Below are 25,411 nucleotides of genomic sequence, written 5' to 3'. Positions count from 1 at the left end.
TAAGAAATTTTAAACAAAGGGCTATTGACTCCAGGCCTGCATGTTAGAATCACAGACTTTTTTTTTTTTTTTGAGATGGGGCCTTGCTGTTGCTCAGGCTACGTTTGAACTCCTGGGCTCAAGTGATCCTCCTGCCCCAGCCTCCTGAGTAGCTGGGATTACAGGTGGGCCTCCACACCCAGCTCACAGACGCTTTAAGATTACAATTTTCCTTCAATAGGATCTGATTCTAGACATGATTTCTTCACTTGCCAGTCGGTGTAAACTGAAGGAGGCAGTACAGAAGTTCATCCTCACATTGGCTGAATAATCACACACCTGTTAGGCAGCATAAATGTGCATAGCCAGATGTTTTTTGCCAAAATAGTCATTTCTTTCTGCCACAAATGCATGAGCCTCAAAGGGTGGCGGTTGTCCTAAATGGATTTCCTTTAAACCTACAGGAGCACTTACTTTACATTAAGTGTAGCTGTGCTCCTTAATACGTGGATTGCAATAATCTGAGTTTTTTTTTCGATTAAATCATATTTGGAAAATATGATTTACAGATGCTTGGATGTGTACTGTAGGTTCACATATTATAAATTAGCAAGGGAGAGTGCTTTTAAAAAAAACTTCAAAGTTACCTCATTCGACCTCAGTTTATAGATAAGAAACAGATCCAGAGAGAGTAATGAGCTTCCCAGAGCCCTAAACTAGTGTGTGACTGAGAGGCAACAGCACTAGCCCTCTGATTCCACCTCAGCCTCACCCCACCTTCCAAGCAGGAAGAAAAAAGGAAGTGACAAAGAGGAAGGGGAGGGACCTATATCAGGAAAGTCAAATTCCCAGAAATCCCCAGCTGACTTCTACTTGCATCTCATTGGCCGGTACTGGATCCCAAGCCTACCCCTGGCTGCAAGGGATGCTGGGAAATGTAATTTTTTTTTTTTGCCAACCGCCCATCAAAATCAGGGTTCTGTCACCTCCTTCATTAACAACAAATTAACCTACATTTGTTAATTGGCTATCATTTTAAGGCACCTGGCTCAAGTCATCACCTCTAGATACATCCAGAAAAGGGATATTTTCCCCCCTCACACCGTCGTTAGTGCATTGTGTCATAGTTATTCGCAACTTTCTCCAGTGACTGCATTATAAGCTTTTTGAAGTCAGGGACTATTGAGGCAAAGATGAAAACAAGCTGGTGTAAGAAAGTGTGTGTGAAATTTTCTGTGCCATACATATACAAAGTGGTATTTTATTACTAAGAATGCTTTTTGCACAATCTCCCTCCACCTCAATTGCTATGGTTTGAATCTATCCCCCCCAAAATTCATGTGTTGGAAACTTAATCCTTATTGTGACAGTAGTAAGAGGTGGGACCTTTAAGAGGTGATTAGGCCATGAGTGATCTGCCCTCGTGAATGGATTAATGCTGTTATCATGGGAGCCGGTTAGTTATCGTGGGTGTGGGCTCCTGATAACAATGATGAGTTTGGCCTGACTTCCTCTCTCTGTCTCATGTGCTCACTTTCACCCTCTGCCTTCTGCCATGGGATGACCCTCCCCAGATGCTAGCACCATGCTCTTGGACTTCCCAGCCTCCAGAAGAGTGAGCCAAATACATTTCTATTATTATATTAACAGAAATATTAATATTAACAGTCTGTGGTATTCTGTTATAGCAGCATAAAATGGACCAAGATACCAGTGGAACTGTCTTTGCACACAGTTTGTGTCAGTGCACTACATTCTATTGTTCCATACACCATGTGTGTGTCCCCCTCCCCCTCTCCCTCCCCTCCAGCTTCTGCTGGGTATGCAAGAGCTCAGGCACCATGTTGAGACTCTTGGTGTCCGGGGATGCCATCTCCAGGTGGAAAACAGTAAGTCTAAGGGGAGTGGGACCACATAACAAGCACTTCCTGAGCCTACCATAGGCCCCATGCCAGGCTGGCAGGCCTCTGTATGACGGCTGGGGTCCTGGGGTGGGCTGCAGGGAGAGAGGGAGAAAGTGGAGAGGCAGAGATAGACTGATCTGGAGAAGGATTGAGGAAGGACTGAATACAGATGAGGACTACAGAAAGCCTTTGTGCCCCATCCCAGAAACCAAAGTCTTCAGTGCTCAGCCCTGGGTCTGTAAGGCACTGGCCACCCCTGCACTGTGTGCCCCTCTAACAGCCCTGAGAAGAGGGTTGTTGTAAGGAGACAGGTTGTAAGCCTGGTGACAGCACTAGGCTGATTTTTCCCACACTAATCTCATTGCATCTTCACATTAACACCAAGAGAGAAGTATTCTCATTTTACAGATAAGGAGAGTGAGGCCCAGAGAGCTAAATGGCTGCCCAAGGCCACCTAGGAAGGGGCAGAGCTAAGAGTTGATCTGACTCTGAACTCTGGGCCCTTTCACTGAAGATGGGGACTGTGTCTTCAACTCGGCACTAGCAGGCACCCAGGCCTCATCCCCGAGAAGGCAGTGCTGCACCAGTGGGGATCAGGCCAGAAGGCAGTGGCCCTGCAGAGTGGGGTGCCTGGCTACCACTCTCCCCATCTATGGCTGCATCCTCCCCTCCACAGCCAGCAGGAGCAGCTGCACAAAGCTCGGGGTCCCAAGGGCTCCCCACTTCAGAGTAGCCCCTCAACTCCTCAATCTGGACCAGTCCAGGGGCTGGTGAGAAAAAGTTTCCTGGCATGCACATGGCCAAGACCAAAAACTGACCCCTCCTCATCCCTCCCAATCCCCCTACAGTTGCTGAGGATCCAGAGTCTGCCCAGCTTTCTCCCTGGCCCAGGGTGCCCTTCCAGCCTTCTCAGTGGCTGGGGAACCCCCTTCCCTGTCTCTTTCCAGGCTTGCCCTCTGGCAAGGTGTTGTCCTGGGCTGTGTGCACGAGGCATGGGGCAGGGTGGGATGGAACTCTGGGAAGGCTGAGCCCACACCCTGCTCTTCATCCACTGACCCTTCCCTGGAGCAGGCGCAACACTCTCAAAGAGCACGGATGAGCTCCAGACCAAAGGTCCTCAGCTCACTGCATGCAGCCCTAGTGACTGCACCTGCTTTTATCAGCAAATCATAAGAAAACTGTCTCCTCGGTGGGACTTAATTGGGACAGAAACTGTAGACTGATGCTAGTTCTGCCCAATCTTGACATGTACAAAATGAGCAATGGCATCCAAACCATAATCCTAAATCCCTGCAAAGATCCTCAGTCAACTCTTCAGTTCCTTTGCCTAGCTAATAACAGTCATAACAACAGCGACAATGGCCCCAGTTCTAAAGCACGCACTATAAGCTGTGCACTGCTTCTATTTCTAGTTCCTTTCATAACCTAGAGAGGTATTGCTATGCACATTTTACAGATAAGGAAACTGAGGTTACTGAGGTTAGGTAACTTGACCAAGGTCACATATTTAGAAAGTGGTGGAACTTTTCAAAATACTAAGTTGGGGAAATGCTCATCATTTGTAGAAAAATTTTCAAGAAGGCATAAGAACACGGATTTCCAGTTAACCCTCAGTTACCCAGAAGAGTGAATTCCCCAGAACACCCTGCACATCACGTACGCCTGTGTGCATGCATGCACTTGAGTATCTGATTAGCGGAGCTCTCGATAAACAGGCTTAGACCACAGAGGGAGAAAAGTACAGAAACCAGCAACCATATTCTCCGAATTCATCACGTGCTTGGAGATCCCCAGGTAAGAGGTTAGCAAAACATACCTCAATCAAAGCCACCGGCCAGGGATGGGGTATGAAGCATCTACCGCCACTAGGGGCACAAGCATCCATTTGGGTCCCCTTCACCACCCCTTACTCTGAGCCAGGGTTGACAGGCCACCTCCCTCTACTGACTTGCAGTGCTGAAGGAAAAGCAGAATACCTGCCAGCATGCACAAAACAGTGCTCGGCCACCAACCTGCAGTGTGGCCTTGAGCAGGCCACTGTCCCTGTCTGGACTTTGGTTTTCCCATCTGTAAAATCAGGGGAGAGCAAACTGTAAGGGGCCTAGAGGGAAAGCTCATGGATTCAGTGGATGATCCCAGGACTACTGCCCCTGAGGTGGCTCCTCCCTCCAGGGAGATCTTGGACCTTGGGGATTCTAGGCGGGAGCATTCACGGGAAGTGGGAAGCTATCAGGGGAATACAGGAACCTTCACTCCTCCCTCCACAAGACTTCCTCTGGCTGGGCGGACAGCCTGGCATCCTCAGTCACTCTTCGTTTCCCTACTTCCCTCTAATGGGGTTAGAGTTAATCTGACTGCTAAGCAAGAAGGAAGGGTGCTCTCCCACACAGAGGTGCGCCCAGACAGTTCATGGGACACGTGTGTGTGCACAAGCCAGAGTGTGCATGAGTACCCTGCCACACCACTGGCATGGCACTCTAAGGGGGAGCCGAGGGACCCCTAGGCAGTAACTCTTCTGGGCCAGGTCTAGGGCAGCCTTTGCCATCCCTCAGTGACAGACCCATGTCTGAGAACCAGGCCAGAGAGGCTTCCCAGAATGTACCCAGTATGGCAGGACCACCTCTGCTCCCGGTCCTGCCTCCAACTTCTCATTTGGCATCTTAAGATGGACACACTCTCAGCTTTCTCTGGGGTCCAGGGGCTCCCTTCACCCCTTGAGATTAACAGTCAACCCCTGCCTCCTCTAAGCCACTTACCATGACATCAACATCGACATACTTCAGTATCAGTATTAGTGGCTGCTCCAGGCCCCAGAGCGGCTCCCACCACAGGGCTACCTTGATGCCATCCCCTCCCCAGACTCCCCAGCAACCTAACAACTAAAGGGGGAAGATGCCAGGTCTTCTGATAGGTCAGGGGCCACGCTGACCCAGCCCTGCAGGTCCTGCCCCATGGCATTGCCCTGTGGCCTGGGGTGGGGGGCAGGGGCATTTGCAGGCATCCGTGTCCCCCTCACATGCTCAGCTGACCCTGCAGGCCCCTGACCTTGGCCATGTTTGGTGCTTGTCCTTGTGTGTGGTGGGCACCAGCCAGGCCCTGTATGCAGCACTATGTCACAGTTGTCTCACTGTCTGTAAGACTTTTCCCTGTGACAGCAGCTGTGTGCCTGCCCTGCCCGGGAGTTCATGATGGTCCCGCTTACGGGGCGAATTTTGTGCTGAGACAGCGCACTGGGCTGAGGCGGGAGGAGCACAGCAGGCCAGGCCAGGTGTTCTGGGCGGCCCAGAGAACCAAGCCATCAGCATCTCCTTCCCACACCTGTCCTGAGGTCAGGACGAACTTGAGTCCAGCAGGGTCCCTGGGCCAGAGAGTTTCTGTGCCTGCAAAACCTGGGCCATCCCTCCAGACTGAGGGGCAACGTGTGGCTGAGCTGGGATCTAAGGGGACCCGAATCCACACAGATGACCTCAGACTGGACCATACAGGTGACCTCAGACTGGTGAGGGGAGCCCCTGGATGCCCCTTGGCCCACTCCACCCTGGCAGTTCAGCCTGAAAAAAATGATTAACTACTTCATATAGATCACCGTTTCTCACTGAGTCAACGTCAGTTCAGTAAAACCCTGTTAATGTGGACCTGGCTGTGACCACTAGAAGGCTGGCCAGGGGCCGGCCTGCAAAGCCAAGGGGCCTGGAAGGGAAATTGTGGGTGGGGGTCGGTGTGGGGGTGTTAAACCTACTTGAGTTAAACCCGCTCACATTAGTTTCAAGTTGGTCTCTATGATGGCAAGCCAGGCACTTCCCAGAGCAGGTAGAGACCCCCATGGGCATCAGTATTAGACTTCCAGAAAAGCTTCGCACCTGGGGAGGTGTGCAGGAACTCAGGCGCTGCCGGAGAGGGAACAGCACAGGAGCCAGACAGAGGCCCCAGGGACCTGATGAGTGGCCTGAGAAGGGTGGGGCACAGCAGGGCCCGCTGGGACAGGTAGGAGGAGGCCTCCTTCACCTGGCGTAGCAGCCCCCAATCTTCCGGGCCTGGGAAGGGGCAGGGACGACCCAGGCAGCCATCGGAGCCAGTGGGGCTGCAGGGGCGCCCTCCCCTCAGCTGGTCCTGCCTGCCCTGCAGCCCTTCCAGGCCCTTTTGGGGAAGGGGGTGGTGTGGGGCTCAGGGCTTTCAGCGGGCCCGAGGGGCCAGCGATGCTGCGGCCCTGGAGCTCCTTGCCTGGCAGTAATTTGGGCCCCAGAGAAATATTGGCTGCCTTGGCTAACCGAATTATTCTTTCGGTTTGAGCCAGCTCCCCTTTTTGAGTCAGATCCGCCTGGGCCAGGAAAGCGCTTTCCGAAACCCCCGCCTGGTCCTCCCGGGGGGCGCGGCCCGGCATCTTCTCGGGTGGGTGCGCTAACAGCTCCCCTCTCCCGCCTCCCCCCTTCTCTCCTCCCCGCCTCGCCACAACCTGCCCCCCAGTCCGGGGTATCAGGACCCCGATCCACACGAGCCCCGCCCCCCGCCTCGCAGAGCCGGCCCTCCCTTCCCCCCACTCCCCATCCCCCACCCCCATGCCCCACCCCACCCCACCGCACCCCGCCCGCGCTCGGGAGCCGGTGCGGGCGGCGACTTTTCCGCAGTGTGCCCGCAGGGGCCGTTGAGGACGGGGTAGGGGCTTGGTCGACCCAGCACGTGCTTAAGTCACCAAAATAGAAAAAGAAAAATGCTTGGAAAGAATTTGATATTTCCCAGCGAGCATCGAAATCGCCGTTACGGGAAAAGGCAAAGTCTTGCGGGACTTCCTCATGCTAATTTAACCGTCCGAAGTTGTTTTTATTTCCAATTATGTAGGGGGATGGGTTTCAGGATCTTTTTAAGGGTTTAGTAACCCCTAACAATCCCTGGGGCCCTTAGTGCCTCTCCAGGACACCCTGATATCTTGGAGGCCCCATTTCAAATCCCTGGGGTCCCAGGGCTGCCCAGCTGTTATTTTGCAGAATGTGTCTCACAGAATGTCACTAGCAGTTCTGCTTATTGCTCCTGCCACTGACTCACAAGGGGCGGTGGGGATTTTTGAGCTGTTTCAACACTTACCCAGAATATTAGCAGTTTCATGCAGCCCTTGTTTATTTAAAAAAAAATTAAAAAGCCCCAAAGCCAACAAAACATGACACATGCATACAGAAGGAGGGAAGGTGGAGTGGGCAGGGGCCGTCCAGGGCCAAAGAACTGATCTGCTGTGTTGGAGCGGGAACTGGAACTCAGGTTTCCTGGCCCCCTCCTCACTCCCCCAGCCCTGGCCCACCCCATGCCTTCTGTTTTGCCCAGGGCTGTGGAAAAGAGCTAATATTTAAGGAGCGCTCCTCCCACTGGGCACGTCTCTAAGCACTTAATAAGAAATAGCTCCTTCGATGCCAGTAACTGCACTAGGAGGGCTGAGAGCTGTTTGTATGCCATCCCCATCTTATAGATGAGGAGACTGAGCATGGGACTCTGAGCTCCCTGGGATACTGAGGTCCAGCTGCCCTGAGTGGAGTCCAAGCCCCAGATCCTGCTCACTGCTCCCACCTAGGATCCAGCAGCAGCAGGGATGCCCAGCAGAGGGGTTCTGGTTGGGTGTGATGACTCGAGCCTATAATCCCAGCACTTTGGGAGGCTGAGCTGGGAGAATTGCTTGAGGCCAGGAGTTTGAGCCAGCCTGGGCAACATAGTGAGACCCTGTCTGAAAGAAAGAAAGACAGAAAGAAAGAAACCCAGTCATGGTGGCTCATGCCTGTAATCCTGGAACTCTGGGAGGCCAAGGCGGGAGGATCGTTTGAGCTCAGGAGTTCGAAACCAGCCTGAGGGAGAGCGAGACCCCGTCTCTACTAAAAAAATGGAAAGAAATTAGCTGAACAACTAAAAATATATATATAAAAAATTAGCCGGGCATCGTGGCACATGCCCTGTAGTCCCAGCTACTCGAGAGGCTGAGGCAGGAGGATGGCTTGAGCCCAGGAGTTTGAGGTTGCTGTGAGCTGGGTCGATGCCACGGCACTCTAGCCCGGGCAACTAAGTGAGACTCTGTCTCAATAAAAAAAAAAAAGAAAGAAAGGAAGGAAGAAAGGGGCTCTGACCTGAGCTGCCAGCCTGGGGCCAGAGGGATGGCGTGACCACCAGGCCTGCAGAGTCACCCAGCCCTGGGACTCAAGGGAGAAGGGAATGTGTGTGAACTCCGAGCCCAAATATCACAGCATGTCTGCCTTTAACAATTAAGAAGTGCTGCCCTGGGGAAGGACTGGAGGGGGCGTGGGGAGAGAGGGGGGCAGTAGAGGGGTGTGGAAGTGGGTATCCTGCCTCTTCTTCCTCCTTCCTCTTCTTACACGCCCTTCATTCTCCGTCTGTGAATCTTCACTGAGCGCCTGCTCTCTGTGGGCTCTTACTTCTTCTTGTTCCTTCCCAATTTCTTTATTTATCAACTCTAAGATCTTTTGAGGCTACTGTGGGACCTTGGACAAGTCCCTTCCCACTCAGAACCTGAGCTTTCCTCTTCTGGAAGAGCAGTGCCTGGGCGCTGCAGCCCTGCCAGCAGCATGGTGTGGCGATAGTAAGGGCCACTCCTCACTGGGGAATAGAGGCTCAGTAGCTGCGGGCCAGTCACACAGGGCATGGGACTAACCACAGCAGCACCAGTGTGGCAAATGCCACAGCAGAGGCATGTACTGGGAGCTCTGGAGGATGTGGATATCTGCTTCTGGTGGAGTCTTGAAGGATGAGCAGAAGTTCACTAGGTGGATGTGGCAGGAACCACCGAGCTGGGGAAGAGCACTCTAGGCACAGAGGGAATAGCATGTGCACACGTAGTGTCAGGAACAGAGCATGGGGCATGGGGAGGACAGCTCTCCCCGTGTGGCTGTATTGCCCGATTTGTCAGGGAGAGTGGATGCTAAGCTACCATCATGCCCAAAGCTGTCCTCGCCCCATGCCCAATGCCCAGAGAAGCCCCTCCATGCAGCCCTCTGCCTTAGCTGTGGCTGGTACCACTCAGGCAGGCCTGGAAGAGCCTGCTGAGGCCAAGGTGGGAGAGAAGGCAGTTCTGACAGAGCAAAGTCCTCTAGGCCAGCCCCATGGCTGAAGATACCATGGCACAAGTGGGCAGTTGAGGGGAGGGTGGCGGGAAGGACAACCATCTGTCCCCTTCAGGGTGTCCAAGGTAGGCCAGGGTGGTGCCCCAGATGTGGGGAAGAAGCCTCAGGGGCTTGCAGGCTCTCTGATGAGTCGCAGTGTGTACATATGTGTGAGCTGTGGGCTCCTCTGCATGCCAGACCCACACAGATGCACAGGTGTATGTACGCAGGTTGCGCACTTCTCCTGGGCACACAGCAGTAGAAAGGCTGCACAGTGCGTGTGGGGAGAATGCGAGCTCTCGGTTGGCAGAGGGGGGAAGAAGGTGGGCTTGAGGTGTAAACAGGACCATTTAGACCTGGGTTCACCTTGGGTTCTCCCTGCTAGGTGCTGAGGAAAACAAACATTGTTGGGATGTCAGGAAGGAGAGCAGGCCCCACTGGTGGCAGCTGCTGGGTGAATAATACCAAGACGATGAAAGCAGAGGCCTGGCCTTCAGGTCTGGGATGCAGTATGGGGAGCCGTGGAGAGAGTATGAAACTTCTAAGGGATCCTGAGTTCTTGGAGCCAACGGACCCCAGACCACTGCAAGCATGAAAGCTTTAGTTTTCATATTTGCAAAGTCCATGAGTTCATTTGGAGAGCAGGAATTAGAGCAGTCCCTCCCCCAAAGACTCAGGCTTCCAGTAGTGCAGAGGTTAGTGGGGCCCACTCAGGGTGGAGATGAGTCACTTACCACCCCACCCCTGCATTCTGGCATCCTGGCCAGACCCTAGGACCCACAGGGAACTGCGGCACCTGGAAGCTCTACCTCAAAGCCTGGAAAACCTGATCAGGAAGAAAGACACAGGGCCCAGCCCCAGGTCACCAAGGCCAGCACCTGAGGGTAACTCAGCCTGTGCCTCCCCTTGGGTGGACACAGGACAGGGCCACGCAGAGGGACCAGCAGTGTGGCCAGGGCTTGGCCTCCTGGTGTAGGAAAGAGGCCTTTGTGTTAAGAGATGGTTGCGTCTGTTGGGAGGGGGCGTTAAGTGTTTACTTTTTTCCTTATTTCTTCCGCAGACTCAGACACACGCAGAATCTACCCATCGAAGTCCTGATACCGCTGCTAAAGGGGGCTGTTTTCACATAGGACAGCCACCACAACAGAATGACCCTCTGTTGAAGGCTTATGCTAGCCATTGCTAACTCCATTTCACACAGGGGAAAACTGAGGATTAGAGATGGTGAATAACTTGTCCAAGGTCACCCCTGCACACGAGGGTACTAGGATTGGAAAGCAGTTGGCCTGGCTCCAGAGCCTGGGAGGTTCTGCTTAGTGGACTGGCTGAGAACCTCCTGGGAAGCTGTTAGCCTCTCCAAGCCTGTCGCTGCGAGAGTTAACGTGTAAGGAGCTTAGAGCTGGGCTTGGCCTCGAGTGTTCAGTGGCCGCCACCATAAACTCGAGTTATTCTATACTGCCTTGGGACTGGCTGGGAAGCCCGTGGGAAGACTCTGGGCCTCAGTTAGGGCTACAAGGGTGAGACAATATCTGTGTCCGGCTCACAGCTGGGCCCCAATGCACGTTGTTGGCCCTGGAGGGGGGCTGAGAGGGAGGGGCAGCATCTTGAGCGGCTTGCACTCCCCAGTTCATCGCAAATCTGTCCTCAGGATGGCGAAAGCAGCACTGGCGGTCACTCCCCTCCCAAAAGTCTAGCGGTTCCCCTAGCCCTGTGTTCTAATACAGCCTAACTAAAGAGAAAAGGGGGAAATGGAAAGTAAGGCATTCCCCCGCCTGACTTTCCTGGAAGTCTAGAGGGAAGCTGGCACCGGCCCGGAGGTTAAGGATCCCCCTCTCCCTTCCCCGTGTCCCCAGGCTGGTCCCCAGCCCTTCACTCCGACGATCGTGGACCTGAAGCTGACAAGGTATCGACTCTGGAATCTGGGAGGGAGGGGGGCCCTGAAACCCTGAAGAAAAGAAAACTTCAGCCGCTCCCTTGAGGGACAACGATTCTCCGGAGAGGAGGCAGTCCCAAACTTCCCCTGGGCCCTTAACAACCAGGTAAACTGAGGCCTGGCGGGCCGCTGCCCGCCCCAGCCCAGAGCCCGCGGGCAGGGCAGCGCGGAGCAGCAGAGCGCGCCAGCCGCGCCCCCCTCCTGGCCGCGCTCCAGCCCGGCCCCTGGAGCCGCCTCTCCCCCTCTGATGTAAGCTGATATTTTAATTCTCTTACAAGGAATGGTGTTTAGAGAAATGACTTAACCGGATTACTCATCGTCTATAATGACTTGGCCCGACTCCGAGGCTATTCCTAGACGTGACGCTTGAGGCTTTGATTCTTTCCCTCTTTCCTTTTGCTCTTTTTTTTTCTTAATACCAAGAAATTACAGCCCTGCTTACGCGACGGCCCAGCCCCTACACGCCCCCGTTGCACGGCATCCCGGGAAATGTAGTTCTCCCCTGGCCCCGGCGCGCCCCCCTCGCTTAGCGCCCCCGCCCGCGCCGGTCCCGCCTCGTCTCCGCCCAGTGCGGGACTGGGACCGGTCTGGCGGGCCGAGATCTTTTACTCTCTACAGGCCTCAGTTTACTCATCTGTCAAATGGGAGGGACAGTCCTACAACATAGGGTTGAAGGGTCAGCTGAGATCTTAAGTGTTATTAAAACGCCATACAGGCCCCACGTTTTAAAAATTCCTTGTGCAGTGCATTTTGCACTGACCTCCAGTCTAGACTTCCACCAAGCTTTAGTTATCCTGATCCTGGGCACCTAGACAGCCCTTCTTTGCTCCTTACTGTTTGTGGGTGAGCCTATGAACTTGTCTAGCACTCTCTGGTTCTCAGCTGTAAAAGGGGATAGATATAGTGCCCCCTTCATAGGGCTGGGTGATATTAAATGAAATAATCCGTGTGCAATGCTTGGCACAGTGTCTGACAGGGCACACTGGTCAGAAGCGTTTTCACTCCTCCCAGCACCACGTCTTGGCTCAGTACCTGGAGTCAGTGACTGATTATCAGAAGCCTATAAGGTTGGCAGGGGCTGCATCTTCTGCTCCATAAGGTTAGGGACTTCGTTCTGGGCATGGCTGTGTCCCAGTGTCTAGCTCAGTGCTGGCACATGGTGAGATTACATGACACAGGTTGGAAGAATGGATGAATGAATAAAGGAAGCGTTATCCCCACTTTCCAGATGAGGCACCCGAGGCTCTGAGAGGTTAAGTGACTTGTCCAAGGCCACACAGCTGGGATGAGTCTGAGCGGGGATGAAAATCCAAATTTCCTCTCCTTGGCCTCTGCCCACTTGCTCCCAGGGCAATTTGACTTTCACCCTTCAGGCTCGGTAAGTTAAAAATCTTGGGTTTCCTCGCTGCTGGGATCTGGTGGGGAGGGCTGGGGTGGGGAGGTGCACCCAGCCCAGGCCTAGCCCAACAATGGAAGTTGTTCCGGATTCAGCTAGATGTTGGAGGGAACCTATAGCCAGGTGCAGATGTAGCTCCCAGTGTGGACAAAGCTCGGTAAGCTAGTTTTCACATGCCCTGGGGATAGTGACCAAAGCTCTTTCAGGCACCAGTTGACCCTTGGGGATCTGGGACTCTGATCACTATCCCTTCACCCCCAGCAGTTCCCCAAAGGCCAAAAGCTATTCTTGTCTTTTTCTAAAAGAGGCATTTGAAACCATGAGCCAATTTTTTCCATTCCTGAGCTTGGGTATCATCTATTTTGGGCATTTGTTGTTTTCCATGAGTTGCAAATGCCACTGCGAAGCCGGCCTTTCCTGGACAGCTAGCTGGGGGGAGCAAGGCGGGGCCAGCGTTAAAAATACTTCCCGCTTCATTTCTCCTTTGAAAACAAAGCCCTGGGGGCCTTTGGCAACTGTTGAGCCTGGGAACTGAGCTTCCCGGGGCAGAAAACTGGCCATGCGTTCTGTGTCCTGAGTGCACTGGATGGGCTTCCAGGTCCCAGAAGAAGCAATGGCACTGACTTTGCTGTGTGACTTTGAGCAATTTGCTTAACCTCTCTGAGCCTCGTGGCCTCCTCTCTAAAATTAGGCCAAATAGAGAGATGATCTTGAATGATCCCTACAGCTCTGAGAGCTCCAGGATGGGAAACACCCCCAGGGCCATGTTTTCTTTCTAAAATGGGCCAAGAAGAGGTGTGAGGACATGGAGGTGGGAGTTAGAAGGCAGCTTTTAGCTCAGTCTTTGGGAATACTTTGTAAGCTCCTGACTCCTGAAAGTATTCTAAGAGGGACTACAATCTAGAATGTTCTCATCAGGATTCATGTAATCGCAAAAAGATTAAGTTCCATCAAGAGGGGATTAATTACACTGTAGTAGTTCACAGGAAGGCACACTGCCCAGCAGTTACAAGAGGGAAGCCAATCTGTGTTCTAACAAGGAAAGATCTCCAAGAGCTATTGTTGACCAAAAAAGCAAGTTCTGGAATGGAACAATCAGAATTGTATTATTTATTTAAACACACACATTTAAAAAAGCTGCATATTTTTCTACACCCTGGATACATCTATTTATGAAAATCCATAGGAGCAGTTCTGGAAGACTTTACCCAATCTGAAAATAGTCCTTACCTCTGGGACAGAGAGGGAACTGGATTTGGGTAGTAGCATCAGAGGATTGATTTATTTGTAACGTTTTTACAGGAAGACTGTGTTTACTTATTAGTGAGGGTTTGTTTTTCTGATTGAGACACACAGACACCAAGACATTGAGGGGCTGGGTGACCCCTCTCAGGCACCCTGGGCTGGGATCCTGTGGTTGGAGGGTGCAGGAGCAGAGTGGCTGTGGTGGGAGAGAAGATGTGTGAGGCAGAGGCTTGAGCAATGGAAGTGTTTATGCTTTTAGGGAAGCAAATGGAGATGTCTTTCTTGCACAGGATTTATTGGCCTTGCAAATTACTTTCTATTGCAAATAGTTGCCTCAGGAGGCAATTAAATTTAGATCATATTGTTCCCAGGTTGGCACAGGCAGGTGCTGACTTGCTGAGGCTTCGCACAACAGCCACGGTCTGTAAGAGTGTGCCCACTGCCTGGATGGCAGTATAACCCTATCCTGTGGTGGGAGGAGCTGCTGCTCTGCTAGTGAGTTTCTCATCAGTGGGGTATCCAATCCAGGAAGGAGGGGTTGGCCTAGATTTTCACTCTGAGGGCAGGATCCAGGTCTCCATCCCCAACCTTGGGCATAGTGCCTGCTCCTATCAGTGTATACAGAATGGACAAAGGTGTGAGCTTCCTGATGGCATTCCATCGTAGTGTCTCCCACCACAGCCTTGGCTCTCCTGGAGGGGACAGTGGCTTGTAAACTAGGAAGTGGGATGTGCTGTTATGATCACTGTTACAATGATTGTTTGGGGCAGCTACTAAATATTGAAGATGATGTGTATATAACCAACACTACAGGTGCTGGCTCTTACAAACCAACCCTTTATGAGGTAGACGGGGATTCATCCTGCAGAGCCCAGTGTTTGCCTTGGGCTGAGCTTGTAGAGATCTTCCATCGCAAGGTCAAAGGGTAAGGGCTAGGGTTTCAGGTTCATCAAACCGCAGCCCTGGTCCATCTGTTTAGTGTGAGGAGGAACACCAGTGTGGTGGGTGGGCAGTGATGGGTGCAGACTGGGGGACAGGGGGATGGGTATGACAGCTCCTCTTCTAAAGCCTCAGTTCCTCCGTTTAGTTCTGGCTCCACCACCTACCGGCTCTCAGACCTCAGTTTCACCCCATAAAATGAGGACAATGATGATGTGAAATGCATAGAGCTGTTATGAGTATTAAAATTAATCGCCAAGGCTGGGCATAGTGGCTCACGCCTGTAAATCCTAGTACTTGGGGAGGCCAAGGTGTGAGAATGACTTGAGCCCAGGAGAAACATAGTGAGACCCCATCTCTACAAGAAATAGAAAAATTAGCTGGGTAGGGTGGTGCATGCCTGTAGTCCCAGCTACATGGGAGGCTCAGCAGGAGGGTTGTTTGAGTCCAGGTGTCTGAGATTGCAGTGAGCTATGATGATGTCGTTGCACTCCAGCCCAGGTGACAGAACAAGGTCCTGTGTCAAAAAAACAAAAAAATTAATCAACAAGACTTTCTGTATACCTACTATGTGCTAGGAACAAGGTTCCAGTCCTAGGTAGGCATTTGCTGAGGCTAAAACCCCAGGCCTTGGTTTCCCCCTCAATGGCCTGCACATGGAGGTCCAAGTTACTGCTATGGCTGGCTCGGCAGCTCCTCCTGCCTCCACTCACCTGAAGCCTCACCCCCACCTCCCTCAGCTGGGGGTCATGTCCCTCTTTGAACTGCTCAGCTTGTAGCTGCCTCTCTGCCTGCATGTAGGGGCAGGCCTGGGATACCAGGCATTTCTGGGACCCCACAGAGCCTAGGCCAAGGACTTGCTGGTTTGGTTCTTGTTTAGCTAACACTCTCTCCTTCCATATTGGGCTGGGTGGGAGTTGGGAAATGCCCAAGGCCGCTTTCAAGTCAAAGCCAGAAGCACTTTGCTCACCCCTTCCAGCCCTCAGTGCCCTGCTGAGAGCAAGGATTTTTTCAAGGCTATAGTTTTGCCTCTAGGGAAACTGAGGCACAAGGCAACAATGGGTGTCCTGCCTCAGCCCCTCTAGGTGAGGAACCTATTCCAGGTGTCCGGTCTCTAAGCCAGGGAAGGGGGTGCGCACTACAACTCCCAGTGATGCCCGGGCTCAGGGGGCGGCTCCAGCCCCTAGCCAAAGAACCGGGCCCACCAATGGGAGCCCAGAGCGGAGCGGGGCGGGGCGGAGCTGCGGGCAGGCGGCCGGCGAGCGCAGCTGAGAGCCAGTAGCGCCGAGAGCGCTGGGTCCGGAGAGTCGCGTACGCGGAGGGTCTCGGGGTGGGCGCCGCGGGACCTCGCCGGGCCATGGGTAAGCGCTCTGCGACCCGGCCCGGAACGCGGCTCGGCGGTCCCGCTGGGAGGACTCAGGTGTCGGAGCCGGCTCTCCTCCAGCCCTCGTGGCCGTCGGTGCCGCTTTTGGGAGCGGACGGGGGCCTGGGGTGGGCTCCGGGGCGAGGGTGCGGGGGAGCGAGCCCGGCCCGTGGCACCAGCGCCCCGCGCCCGGGGCGGGAGGGGTGAGGCTGGGTGTCTGCGCGCGCTCTTCGAAAAAAGGAAAGATAAAAAGTTTTGGCGGCCAGGGGCTTCCCGGGCATTTATCTCGAAACTCTTTTCGCTGTCTCCTGCCTGAAATTTACCAAGCCCTGTACGGTTCTGTCATCCCACTTCCTGCTGCGGTTTCAATCTCGAGCTGGTCTCAGCTAATTTGTTGTGACAGCTGTCAGCAGCAGTTTCTCTGTCTCCCAGCCCCCTCCTCCGCCCCCCGTGACATCCCCGTGGGTTCTCAGAAGCCGCCGGCGCCGTCGAGAAGAGGCGTCGGGCCGGGTGGGCGCGCGGGCGCTTTCCATTGCGGCCGCCGTTTCCTGAAAGGGACCGCGCGAGTTTTGAAGAACTTGCTCAATGCGCTTTGAAGAATCAACTGTTCCTCTTTCAGCCGAGGGGTGTGCCGATCGTTCGGCGGTTACCAGCTTCTCGCCCGTACTTTTCTTTTCCCTTTTCTCGTTTCTTCTCTGGTGTCTCCCTTCTTGTCTCCTGCCCACCCTCCCCAGCCCCCGGCAGGAAAGAGGTAGCTTCTCTCTTTGCTCTCCTCTCCTTTCTTTTATCTGTCCTCTTCTTTCCCCCCGGGTTTCCAGGAGGGACAGGGTGGCGGCCAGGGAGTGGAGGGGGAAGATAGCGCAGAAGCGCAGGCTGCGAGTGCAAGCAGGAGGTGTTCGGCTTCGCGCTCGGCCCGAGCTGCGGGGGCAACCCGCGCGCCGCGTGTCGGTCCCTCCGCAGTGTCCAGGGGTCGCCGCCGGGCTGGGGTCGCGCCACTCTCCACGCCCCGCGGGTGCGGTCGGGCTTGCCGGGAGCAGGACCCCCGAAGGCTCGGCGCGTCCCGAGGTACTGCACTGGCCGGGCCCAGCGTCCCTTTGTTTGGGGAGTCTCGGGCTGGCGGGAAGGGGTCCTGCCGGGGCCTAGGGGAGGGTAACAGGTGCTTCTTGCTGCCACCAGAGTCTCACTGTTGCGAACCGACGCAGCGTCGGGGTCTGTGCCTACAGACGACGCTAAGGTAGAGGAGAGTTCCAGAGTCCATTCTGGGCCCCAGGACCCACCTGGGGCCTAAAACTTGGCATGGCGGAGGTAGAAGGAACCTCGGAGAATCTGCCTCTACTGTTCGGTGACATCTTGGACAAGTCTTTTAATACCTCTGAGCCTTGTTTCTCCAGAAGTGGAATGGGAATATAGGAAACGATCACAGAGGAAATTACTGTTATCATCAAATATTACCCAGAGTTGGTGGGGAGGGACGGGCAAGGGGAGGAGAGGTTTCAACCCCATCCTGGAATAGCATCTTTTAGGGCATCCCAGAGCTGGGTAAAGAGGCACAGGGAGCCCCAGGGGGGCTTGGGAGTTGGTAGTCTCACATTTGGTGCCCCTTGAACCTCCCTCCCTTTCTGTACCCTTTCAAGGCCCTCATCTTGGCTAGTTGCTCCAAGACTCTACCCCCCTCTCCCTCTCCCAGCTGATGTGCTGAGGCTGGGCTGCAGTGTGAGCTGCACTCTGCACCCCGGTGGGGAGAGGGTCCCATGTCCAGCTCCTCTGTCGCATTGCTGGCTCCAGCGCAGCCCTTGGCAGGTCCCTCCTCCTCAAACAACCCACTGGAGCAAGCTCCACTCAGAGACTCCACCAGGCAGCCAGCTCTGGGCCACGGAGTGGACTGGCTGCTTCAAAGGCTGTCTTTGTTTCTGTTCCAGCTCAAGCTCGGAGAAACTTAAGCCAACAACCTCAGGCGAGGGGGTGGGGCAGTGTCTGCTGGTTGTTATTGAGGCTGCTGTTACCATTATTGTGGTAATTGACGCAGTGTTCCCAGTCAGTAACTTTTCATGAAAGGAAGTGTCACTTCCTTCCCATCACAGGGAGGGTGAGTGGGGCGGGCCAGAGAAGGGGGGTGTGTGAATCCCAGCAGGCTGGTGAACCCGAAGGCTGTGTGGCCTTGGACTAGTCATAGCCCCTCTCTGAGCATTAGGGGCATATAAGATTAAGTGTGCCCATCCTGCATCCATGGGGCTGATGTTTCCAGAGCACCTGCTGGGGCGGGGGCAGTGAGGTACCCTGGGGAGTGAGCAGGACAGGCAGGCTTCGGATCTTGCCAAGCTCAGCTGTGGTTCGTCGGGGAAGCCTCATTTCTGGCTTTCTTCTGCTTAGATAACTAACATTGCGCCGGTGGAGGCTAGCATGCTCGTCTGATAAATGGGGAAACTGGTACAGAAGCAGTGACTGACTTGGTAAAAGACACACCTGTGTGGTGCCAGAGCCCCCTGCCCCATCTCTGCTCTTGTCCCACTCTCATCTGATGTCAGCCCACTGTCTGGCAGGGCAGGGGGCAGGTTCACAGGGGCCCCCGGACTTCCCACCACCCAAGGCCGGGTGAGACATCTTGAGTTGGTCTTCCGTGACTCTCCTCTGCTGGGCTCCCCACACACAGCGCCTTCACCTTCCCCCTTCGCATTACTCCCCCACCCTTTCCTCAGGTAGGCTGAGCCCTGGCTAGGAGCTGGCCCCTACTCTCTCAGGTCACAGGTGGCAGTTTCTTAAAGGAATCCCAATAGATGTCAACAGTTTTGACACCTCCTTATAGTTATAGCTTAAGAGATATAATCTCCTTCCTCAAGATTATGGAGATAATACCCCTTATTCAAAGATGATGGGGCCTCAGGGCCAGGGAAGTTGATTTACTGGTGAGGGCTATAGAAGCCCTGCCTCCCACCTCCCCCCGAGCTGCCCACCTCTCTGAGGGTGCAGCGTTTTTGAGTGGTCCCCTCCCTTCCTGGGGCATGGTTGCCTTAGCAGTCAATGCAGACCAGCTCATGTTAGCAGAGCAACGGGTGATGTGCTGGGAGCCTGCAGATTCACTCAGGGAAAGCAAACAAGTTTGCACCCTTTGAGCACAGATAAGGAACTTGGGGTGTTCCTGTTCCCACTAAAAAAAAAACCCAAAAAAACCTCTAAGCTGGGTGCAGTGGTGTGTGCCTGTGGTCCCGTCTGTTTGGGAGGCTGAGGCGGGAGGATGGATTGAGCCCAGGAGTTTGAGTCAAGCGTGGGTAACATAGCAAGACTCCATCTCCATCTCTAAAAAAAAAAAAAAAAAAAAAGAATAAAACTCTAGATCTCAGGATTCAGGGCTTTAGAGAAGTCAGACTGCTGTGGTTCTGAATCTTTTCTGTGCCACTGGTAAACTGTGTGACCTCAGGCAAGTTACTAAACCTCTCTGAGCCTCAGGTAGTACATCTGTTAAAAGGGAGAAATAATACTCACTGGGTGGCTGGGAAGATTTAATAAGGCAATGTACAAGATGCCTAGTCCTAGGCCGGTGAGAGCTGATTGGAGTTGGTGAAGTGAATTGTGTAGAGAGGGAAGTAGGGAATGACTTGAGAACGCCTAGACCTGCCGAAGCATCCTCTATTGGAATGAAGGACTGAAACTAACCTCTTTACTGCTGTAGTTTTAGGATCTGGGAGTTGAGCTTGACTCAGACACAAGCATGGAGTTGAACAGAAATCAGATTCATACACAGGAAGGGCCTTCAACAAGCCTCTGGCCCAGCACCCTGCCACACCCACTCGTGCCTAGTGAGGTCACTAGGCCCCAGGCTCATCTTCTGGTATAGCCACCTAGCCTCCCTTGGTCCTCTTCCCAGCAGTGAAATGAGGAAATCAGAGGGGGCTTGTGAAGTCTTACTGTTATCAGGGCTTTTCTAACACTATTATCTAGCTGCACAAAACTCGAGAAACAAACTAGAAATAACCTCAACAGGAAAGGCACAGAGCTTTAAGAAGGAACTTCTGAGGACTGCGTAGGGGAACCTGAGTCATTGGAAACATGTGGTCCCAAAAGAAAGATGCAATATCGTAAAGGTGTTATTTCTCCTCAAAGTAGTTTCTAAACATAAATGCAATCAAAACCCTAGTGTTGTTTTTTTGTTTTGTTTTGTTTTTTTTAAGAGAATGTTACCAAAATATCCTAAAGTTCAGATGGAATATTTTTAAAAGAAGGGTACTATTGGGTTGCTTGGCCTCTGGATAGTAACTTGTTTTACAAAGCTACAAAAATTAAAACAGCGTGCACGGGTCTCAGCATTCCACAGTGGTGAAACAGAAAAGAAAGTCCAGAAATAGTCCCAGATGTATTCCTTGTAAGCACTGAGATTGTGGGGAAAGTAACATTTCCAGTCACTGGGGGATGGAGTCGCTCAGTCAATACGGGGACCACCTAACCAATGGGAGAAAAAGGTGGTTAAGATCCCTGTCTCACACCTTATACCAGAATAGATTCCAGATGTGTAAAAAGTAAACAGTGGAACAGTCATCACCATTATCATCATTATTGTTTCCTGGATGGAAAAAGTCATGTCTGAATGACATTCTTGTGGAGAGCAGTTTTCTTTCTTTCATTGGATCCACCTCCCCGGCTACAAATGGGACATCCATGGCGTTGTGCAGGGAGGGACCTACACGCGCAAGCTCAGAGTGAGATCGGAGTGAGACAGGAACTCGGTGCTGCCGCTGCAGCAGTCACGCAGAGGCAAGCGGGGTTCTCCTGCCTCTGAGTGGGGGAGCCGGAGGACTGGGCCTCCTGCTTCATAAGTCCCTTCCCTGCGCTGGAGCACTGGGAGGGGGCTCAGCCCTGCTGTGTGTTGGGAGGTGCGAGAGCTGGGAGCTGGCAGACAGGAGGACATGCCCATCATCTATGGCAGCGGGTTTCAAACTTACTTTTCACAGCAGAACCCTTTTTACAAATGAGGATTTACTAGAACCCTGATCTATAAGTGGTTGGGGGAAGGGAGGGATTAGGACAGCCAGTGAAGGACAGAAGGCCCCAGAGAAAGAGGGAGAGGACTCTCCCTCTCACCCAGCTAAGGCTGCAGAAGCAGGAGCCAAAGGCCTGCATTCTAGAAGGCCCCGCCAGGACAGAGAGCTAGCCCTGGCTGGGTGCGAATGGAGGCCAAGTTCATCTGGGGACTCAGCTGGACACAGAGATAAAGAGTGTTTCCCTTTGTGGCTTAAGGTGACAGCTCTAATCCCTTTCCCATCTGGGGTTAAACAGCTTGGATTGTTGACCTCCTTTCCTGGTAACCCAAGTGCCCGACTCCAGGAGATTTTCCCGAGTGTGGCCCAGGCAGAGCTCACAAACTCTGAAACTAAGCAGAAGGGACTAGGGATCCTCTGGCCCCATGGTTCTCGGCCTGGGTGCCCTCTGGGATCCCCCGGGGAGCTTTAAACTCTGATGTCCCATGCAGGACCTTAAATCAGACTCTGGGTGGGGCCCAGCATCAGTGTGTTTAAGATGCTTCTCCAGGTGATGCTAATGGGCCCTGCTCCAACCACCTTGCTTTTCTGAAGTCCAAGGGGAAGGGACTTGTCCAGGTCACATAGCAAGTTTGCAGGAGGGCTCCAGTGAGAAACCCTGGTCACACTCAGACAAATGCAGAGAGTCCTTCTATGCTGAGGCCCTGAGCAGCAGGAGTTAAGGGAGGGAGGACGTGCAAGCAGAGTGCAGCAGGCAGGAGGGAAGGAGAGGAGCCGGCTTCTTTGAACTCTTCATCAAGGCTTTGCAAATGTGGATAATAAACTCAGCAGCTGCTGGTCAGGCAGACTGTTTTGAATCCTGGTCGTCCAGGGAGGCGAGCAACAGTTTCCCCCTCTTTAAAACGGGACCCCTCCTGGGACTAAATGAGAGAACATACAGGCATATCTCGCTTTATTGCACTTTGCAGATAGCGCTTTTTTGCAAATTGAAGGTTTGTGGCAACGCTGTGTTGAGTGAGACTGCGCCGTTTTCCCAATAGCATGTGCTCACTTCGTGTCTGTGTCACATTTTGGTAATTCTTGAAATAGTTCACATTTTTCCGTTATTATTATATCTGTTGTGGTGATCTGTGATCAGTGACCTTTGATAATACTATTGTAATTGGTTTGGGGCGCCACGAACCACACCCAAATAAGACGGCAAACTCAATCGATCGACATCGTGTGTGCTCTGACTGCTTCGCCGGCCAGCCGTTCCCCGTCTGTCTCAGGCCTCCCTGTTCCCTGACACACAACAATATTGAAATTAGGCCAATCAATAACCCTACAGCGGCCTCTAAATGTTCAAGTGAAAGGTAGAGTCACACATCTCTCATTTTAAACCAGCAGCTAAAAGTGACAAAGTGTAGTGGAAGGAATGTTGAAAGCCCAGATGGGCTGAAGGCTGGGCCTCTTGGCCAGTTTGCCAAGTTGTGAATGCAAAAGAAAGCGCTCGAAGGAAATAAGAAAGTGCTACTTTAGGGAACACACGAGTGAAAAGAAAGTGAGGTAGCCTTATTGCTGATATGCGGAAAGTTGTAGTGGTCTGGATCGGTCAAGCCAGGCACAACATGCCCTTAAGCCAAAGCCTAATCCAGAGCAAGGGGCTGACTCTCTTCAGTTCTACGAAGGCTGAGAGAGGTGAGGAAGCTGCAGAAGAAGAGTTGGAAGCTGGCAGAGGGTGGTTATGAGGTTTAAGGAAGGAAAGAACTTTACACCTCACACTGTAACATCAAAGTATGAGGTAAACGCCGGGGGCAGTGACTTGCACCTATAATCCTAGCACTCTTGGAGGCTGAGGCAGGAGGATCGCTTGAGCTCAGGAGTTTGAGACCAGCCTGAGCAAGAGCGAGACCCCGTCTCTACTAAAAACAGAAAAATTAGCTGGCCATGGTGGCCTGTGCCTGTAGTGCCAGCTACTCAGGAGGCTGAGGCAGGAGGATCGCTTGAGCCCCGAAGTTTGAGATTGCTGTGAACTACAGTGACTCTACCCGGGTGACAGAGCAAGACTGTCTCAAAAAACAAACAAACAAAAAACCAAAGTGAAACAACAAGTGCTGATATAGAAGCTACAGCAAGTTATCCAAGAGATTTAGCAAAGATCAGTGATGAATGTGGCTACACTAAACAACAGATTTTCAGTGTAGACAAAGCAGCTTTATATTGGAAGAAGATGCCATCTAGGACTTTCACAGCTAAAGAGAAGTCAATACTTGGCTTTAAAGGCAGGCTGACTCTCTTGTTAAGGGCCAGTGCAGCTGGTGACTTTAAGTTGAAGCCAGTGCTCATGTACCATTCCAGAAATCCTAGATCCCTTAAGAATTATGCTAGTTCTATTCTACCTATGCTCTATAAATGGAAAAACAAAGCCTGGATGACAGCACATCTGATTATAGCATGGTTTACTGAATATTTTAAGCCCACTGTTGAGACCTACTGATAAGAAAAAAGTTCATTTCAAAATATTACCTCTCGTTGACAATGCACCTGGGTCACCCAAGAGCTCTGACGGAGATGTACAAGGAGATTAATGTTGTTTTCGTGCCTCCTAACACAGCATCCATTCTGCAGCCCATGGATCAAGGAGTAATTTCTATTTTCAAGCCTTATTATTTAAGAAATGTATTTTTGTAAGGCTATAGTTGCCACAGACAGCGATTCCTCTGATGGATCTGGGCAAAGTCAGCTGAAAACCTTCTGGAAAGGATTCACCATTCTAGATGCCATTAAGAACATTCGTGATTCATGGGAGGAAGTCAAAATATCAATATTAACAGGAGTTTGGGAGAAGTTGATTCTAATCCTCATGTGTGACTTTGAAGGGCGCCAGACGTCAGTGGAGGAAGGCACACTGCACATGAGGTGGCAACAGCAAGAGAACTAGAATTAGAGCGGAGCCTGAATTGCTGCAACCTCATGATAAACTTGAAAGGATGAGGAGCCACTTCTTATGCATGAGCAAAGAAAGTGGTTTCTTGAGATGGAATCTACTGGTGAAGATGCCGTGAACATTGCTGAAATGACAACAAAGGATTTAGAATATTCCATACACTTAGTTGACAAAGCAGTGGCAGAGTTTGAGAGGATCGGCTCCAATTTTGGAAGAAGTTGTACTGTGGGTAAAATGCTATCAAACCGTATCCCATGCTTCAGAGAAATTTTTCATGAAAGAAAGAGTCGATCAATGCAGCAAACTTCATTTTTGTCTTATTTTTTAAGAAATTGTCACAGCCACCCCAACCTTCAGCAATCCATACCCTGATGAGTCAGCAGCCATCAACAGCGACATGAGCTCCATCATCAGCAATAAGATTACAACTTGAAGGCTCAGATGATCGTTTGCATTTTTTAGCAATAAAGTATTTTTAAATTAAGGTATTATGCTGTGTTTGTAGACATGCTATTGTACACTTAATAGACCACAGTACAGTGTAAACATAGCTTTTATATGCACTGGAAAGCCAAAAATTTGTGTGACTAGCTTTATTGTGATATTTGCATTATCTTGGTTGTCTGGAACTGAACCCACATATCTCCAAGGTATGCCTGTATGTGAAAGAGCCAGGGACACAGAGCCGAGGACCCACACAACACGAGAGTAGTTGCAGGCTTAGCAGCACTTACCTGAACAACTGTCAGGGGGGAGACCGTTCAGTGGCCAAAGATTCTAACACCATGTACCTCTGGGTCATGTTGGTGTGGGTTTGTTCCCGAGGACATTCTCTTTCTGTCTGGGATAGAGGGGAAATCTCACAGGTTCCCAGCAATAAGAATTTCCTGAGCTGGAGTGAACCAGGAGTATGGCGCAGTCCATATTAGATTAACAAGAAGAAAACAGAAAAGAAAGGAAAGGTTGTCAAAAGAGGTGGGTTCCTGGTGTGGGATCCACTGCCAACCTGCCACGTGGCCTGAGGTAGTTTCCAGTGGTTGTGTTTTTTGCAGTGACAGAGGTCTTGCATTTTTGCAACCAGGAGCACATGGCCGCCCTTCGTAAAATAGAGCCCATGGTTCCTCCTGCCTCCATGTGGGTCTGCCATGCCTCGCTCATTCTGGCTTACTGGCGCCTACTGTGTGGGTGCTGGGAGGCCTCACTGAGCTATCAGAGGGGCAGATGAGCTGACAGGCAGTTCAGTCAGACGGCTGTGAATAGCTGAGGGTGACAAGAATGGCAGAGGCCACCCAGAGGAAGGGACTTATCAGCAGAGACCTGAAGGGTGACCAGGACCCTTGTAGGTGAGCGGAGCCTGTGGCCTAATTAGGGGCAGTCAGAATTCTGCAGTTGCTCAGGGAAAAGTCAGATGTGTCACAAACAGGCACGTACTCTCTTCTCGATCATTCCTGGAGGAAATCCTGTCCAAGCACTGCAGTGGTGCTTTGGGGGCCCACAGACGGGAGCCTCAGCCACTGCCCGGGTGAGGCTGAGCTGCTGTGAAACTCTGTGCCTGAACGTGGGGCGGGCTCTGGAGACAGGGTTGCCCCAAGCACCCCGGCCCAGCTCTGCCCCCTTCGACTGACCCCAAGGTGGTATAGGGTTTCCTTCAAAGCCGGGGGG

The 25,411-nt window shown here is 52.4% G+C and overlaps 1 protein-coding gene across 1 annotated transcript in view; it reads left to right on the top strand.

The window, feature by feature from the left end:
* Nucleotides 1-15,736: 15,736 nt before the first annotated feature.
* The window catches only part of ARID5A (AT rich interactive domain 5A (MRF1-like)), an 18,649-nt gene continuing 8,974 nt past the window's right edge, over nucleotides 15,737-25,411 (top strand). Inside the window, exon 1 of the mRNA XM_012642003.1 lies at nucleotides 15,737-15,848. Coding sequence (XP_012497457.1) covers nucleotides 15,845-15,848 — 4 coding nt within the window. The 5' untranslated portion in view covers nucleotides 15,737-15,844. The remainder of the gene's footprint in view (nucleotides 15,849-25,411) is intronic.

This window comes from Propithecus coquereli, unplaced genomic scaffold, assembly GCF_000956105.1.
Source record: "Propithecus coquereli isolate 6110/MARCELLA unplaced genomic scaffold, Pcoq_1.0 Scaffold171, whole genome shotgun sequence".
NCBI classification, from domain to species: domain Eukaryota; kingdom Metazoa; phylum Chordata; class Mammalia; order Primates; family Indriidae; genus Propithecus; species Propithecus coquereli.
The sequence above is the reverse complement of the archived record's forward strand: the minus strand, read 5'-3'. Positions and strand labels throughout refer to the sequence as shown.